This window comes from Lepisma saccharinum, chromosome 9 (assembly GCF_977018435.1).
Source record: "Lepisma saccharinum chromosome 9, izLepSacc3.1, whole genome shotgun sequence".
NCBI classification, from domain to species: Eukaryota; Metazoa; Arthropoda; class Insecta; order Zygentoma; family Lepismatidae; genus Lepisma; species Lepisma saccharinum.
This window is the reverse complement of record NC_139237.1, coordinates 46341222-46344835: the sequence shown is the minus strand read 5'-3', so window position 1 is coordinate 46344835 and position 3614 is coordinate 46341222. Positions and strand designations below refer to the sequence as shown.

Below are 3614 nucleotides of genomic sequence, written 5' to 3'. Positions count from 1 at the left end.
TCCCCACGGTGGCAAAAAGTTTTCGTAACATTGGTTCATTCCCATTGTTACTATTTGAATTAGTCTTCTTTGAAACTTACAAACGAAAGATTATACAATTAAGTCTCTCTCTTTCAAAATGGTTATATGAGGACAGGTTTCTTATTATAAGAATTGGAAATTTTAGTGATCTCAACGCATCTAAAATCCAAAATACTAGATCGACGTTATTTTCCTACTAAATTCTAAGTCCACTTTATGCACAGATAGGCTAATCGGGCCTGGACCTACAGTTTAAAGTAATATACGAACCACTATGTGCCTTCACTTGTTATCCTGCACTGAACTTAAACAAACAGCTCCCCGCTCCAATTTCTAAAACAAATTTTCATGAAATATGGTATTTATTAGATAATCATTATTGATTTGATTGTTTTTATTACTGAACGTAAAATAAAACATTTTATACAATCACCTCCTCGCCCCATCTCTCCAAATATCTTTCTGTTCCTCTCTTTTCTCCCTTCCCTACCTAAACACACATGTATCAAAATAAATATTTTCTTAGGTTTGTATATGTATAAATATAACATTAAATACCCCCAAAAGCACTATTTATTATCTACTTTCCGTCTCCCCTTTACCACTGCCACTACCCCTCATTATTATTGGCGTTCGCCAGACCATAGTGGTAATGTATCGACGTCTTGTAATCAGTGTGTCGTTTTCCGAGTTCTAGTCAGGTCGCATAATGTTTCAGATTCCAATATAAATGTATCCCGAGTCGTGATTAGCCTATATGTGCAAAAAGTGATGTTAAAACGAACTCTTGACCTCAATAATGCAATATGTGTATTTTCATTCAGCTGTGGTTCCCTCTTTCTGCGAAAAATAACGAATTAACCTAATCATGAACTCAACAAATAAAAATGCATCTCTAAATAATTAATTAAATCCTTCATTACATCCAAACCACTATTTTATCGTAAATGTAAATGAAATGTCATCTCACGTAGTGAAAACAATGTGAAAATTGTTATAATGAGTGATAAATGATTGTCAAACACATACATGAATACATACGTTAAGTTCTTGAATGATAATTGGGACAATTTAATACTAATTTGAAACGCTTAAAGGCAATTAAAGCGACAAAGTAAACTTTTGCGCAATCTTTCTGCTGATTCGCGTTATTGAAACAATATTTAACAAATGGGGAAGTTATTTCATTTTTGAAAATGCTGCATTGGTTGAACTTCCTGTTGACATGACCGTGAGTCACGCCTCCAGCTCTTCCGAATCGAACTTCACTCTGATTGGAAGATCGTATATTTCACAACACTTCCTTGTTTCAGAGCTACCAACATAATTTCGTCAGACGTTGGACTTAGAAAAAATTCCATGCGACAGATTTTTCTAACATGACTGTACCATGCAGTTATAAATTTTCTAACATTCTGGTTATGGTGTTCATCAATCCTGTCTCCCATCTCTTCCGTTATTGCGAGAGGATCTTCGGTGTTCTTGATCCTTCTCCCCGTGATTTTAAATATGTGATCCTTCATGACCATCTGGCAAGGCACGGCGAACGCCGGCGAACTATCGGAAATATCGATTATTCTATGGATGTCATCTTTTTCTTTATCCAACACGACTTTCAAGATCTGATAGAGCAGCTCCGCAGGAAGGTCGGTTACGTTAAGTGTTCGAGAAGACTCCATTTTATAAGTCTTTTTCACCTAGTGCCATTACATTACACTTCTTGCTACGAGAAACTCGTTGATCTTGTTCCGATATTTCTTCTGGTACAGTTTGCGAGTCATGTCTATCGTCGCGAAGCCTTAGTCGTCGGCATTCCAGCAATGCGAAGAGAGAGATTCCGGAACGCCTCGTACGACATGTCTCCGCCGACAAACTCGTCGTACGCATGCTTGAGGTTGTTATTAACAGGCACAGAAAGTTAGCGTTGTCCTTGATCAGCTACTTGGGGATTTTGGAGAAGGTCTGAGCCAAGTAAAAGCAAACCATGCCCTTGTGGCGGCCTCGAGTGAAGTAAATTCGCACCTCGTCCTGATTTTCCAGGATGACGTTGTTGAAGACGACCACCGAATTCTCACTACTCTCTTCCAAAAGCACCATCTGCGAGGCAAAGGTGGCTATTCCCAGATTGCCGTAGATCTCTGTCAGTTGCTCGAGACATTTGGAAAAAACGTACAGCTGCCTCTTCTCCCAATCGAGCCAGTGGGGAGCCAGGATGAAATTGTCTACCATCAACGTCGTTTTGCCGCATCCCGAGGGGCCCACTATGAGGCATCGAATGCTTTCGGGGAGCAACTCGCCGTTTTTCTTTCTTCTTTCATCTTCGGCGACGTCCGGTAGCCTCTTGGTTACTTCCCAGCTCATACGATATCGCCGGCATTTACCCAGGAATTCTGCGAACCGGGAAGACCAAGCCACTTGACGTAAAATTTACCTTCTTCCGTCGCAGCACTTCTGTACGAGGTACGTATCCGGGAATTTGGTGGAGGATATTTCCTGTCCGTAGTACTCCCCCTCTATATCCTCGCCGTCCACGGTGCTGTTAAGTCTGTAGGTGGGTATGTAGGGCGGGGAGGATGGCAGGAGAACGTTGGTTACGGTGAAGATCTCGGTGGACCAGTTCCTGGTGAAACCTTTATCGAACACACCCGGTCGCGTGAACTTGCTCACCCTCACCTTGTTCCCTATTTTATACTTTGCTCTCTTGCGACCGCTGCTCTGGCTTCGCTTGCAGTACACCTCGGAGAGTAAGTGCCCCTCGTCTTGCTTCATCACCTCCGACGGTCTCATTCCGATCGTCCTGTGGCGACGTTTGTTGTATTCGTTCAGCAGTTCTGGCATCAGGTCCACCCACTTGTAGTTCCCGCGGAGAGAGAATCGGTTCCACATGAGATTCTTGAGAGTCCTGTTGAAGCACTCCACAACGTTCACTCGCTGTAGGTGGAATAGTGGAGGATGCCGTTATCCTTCAACACCTTCTGGAAGACCGAGTTGTAAAATTCCTTGCCGCGATCGGTCTGAAGGAAACGAGGCTATCTTTTCTCGGAGGTGCCAATTCCGAGAACGGATCCGAAAGCTTTTGCAACCTTGACTCCTGTCTTGTTCTTGACGGGCACTGCCAAAGCGTACTTGCTGAAAGTGTCCACGACGGTGAGCAGGTACCTAAAACCTTTGTTGATCTTGTGAAGGCACTTGAGATTTCCCGTGGTCATCTCCAGGAGGTCGGCTTGCCTGAGATCGTTGATCCCCTTCGTAACCACTGGCAGTCGATACTTCCTGCGAGCAGGTTTGTGCAGTTCGTTCACAATACCTGCTCTCATGGCGACGGAGGTGGCGTTGGGGGCATATAGACGACAGAGTAAGGCTCTGAGGCAAAGATGGAGCACAAACTATTATCTTGCTTGCTTCCTTTCGGTTCTTCATTTTTTCTTTGCTTTCTTGCTTACTTACTTACTTACAATCGACGACTGATGTTGGCGACGGGATAGGATAGCACCAGCTCCAAGAAAAGCAGTATTGGATGCTCCGCACTCGTCACGGTAGCTTCTGCACACAGACGATCCCCAACAGAAACATTGTCGGATTTCATGTTGTCA

At 43.4% G+C, this 3614-nt stretch overlaps 1 protein-coding gene across 1 annotated transcript; it reads right to left on the bottom strand.

The window, feature by feature from the left end:
• Positions 1 to 2448: 2448 nt before the first annotated feature.
• LOC145992414 (uncharacterized) lies at positions 2449 to 2859 on the bottom strand. The gene has a single exon (XM_083128799.1). The coding sequence runs from the start codon at positions 2857 to 2859 to the stop codon at positions 2449 to 2451; it is 411 nt and encodes a 136-aa protein (XP_082984925.1).
• Between the last annotated feature and the right edge of the window lie 755 nt (positions 2860 to 3614).

What these genes read in the sequence shown, in the direction of transcription:
- LOC145992414 (XM_083128799.1), bottom strand. Translation starts at nt 2,859, where the DNA reads ATGCCAGAACTGCTGAACGAATACAACAAACGTCGCCACAGGACGATC.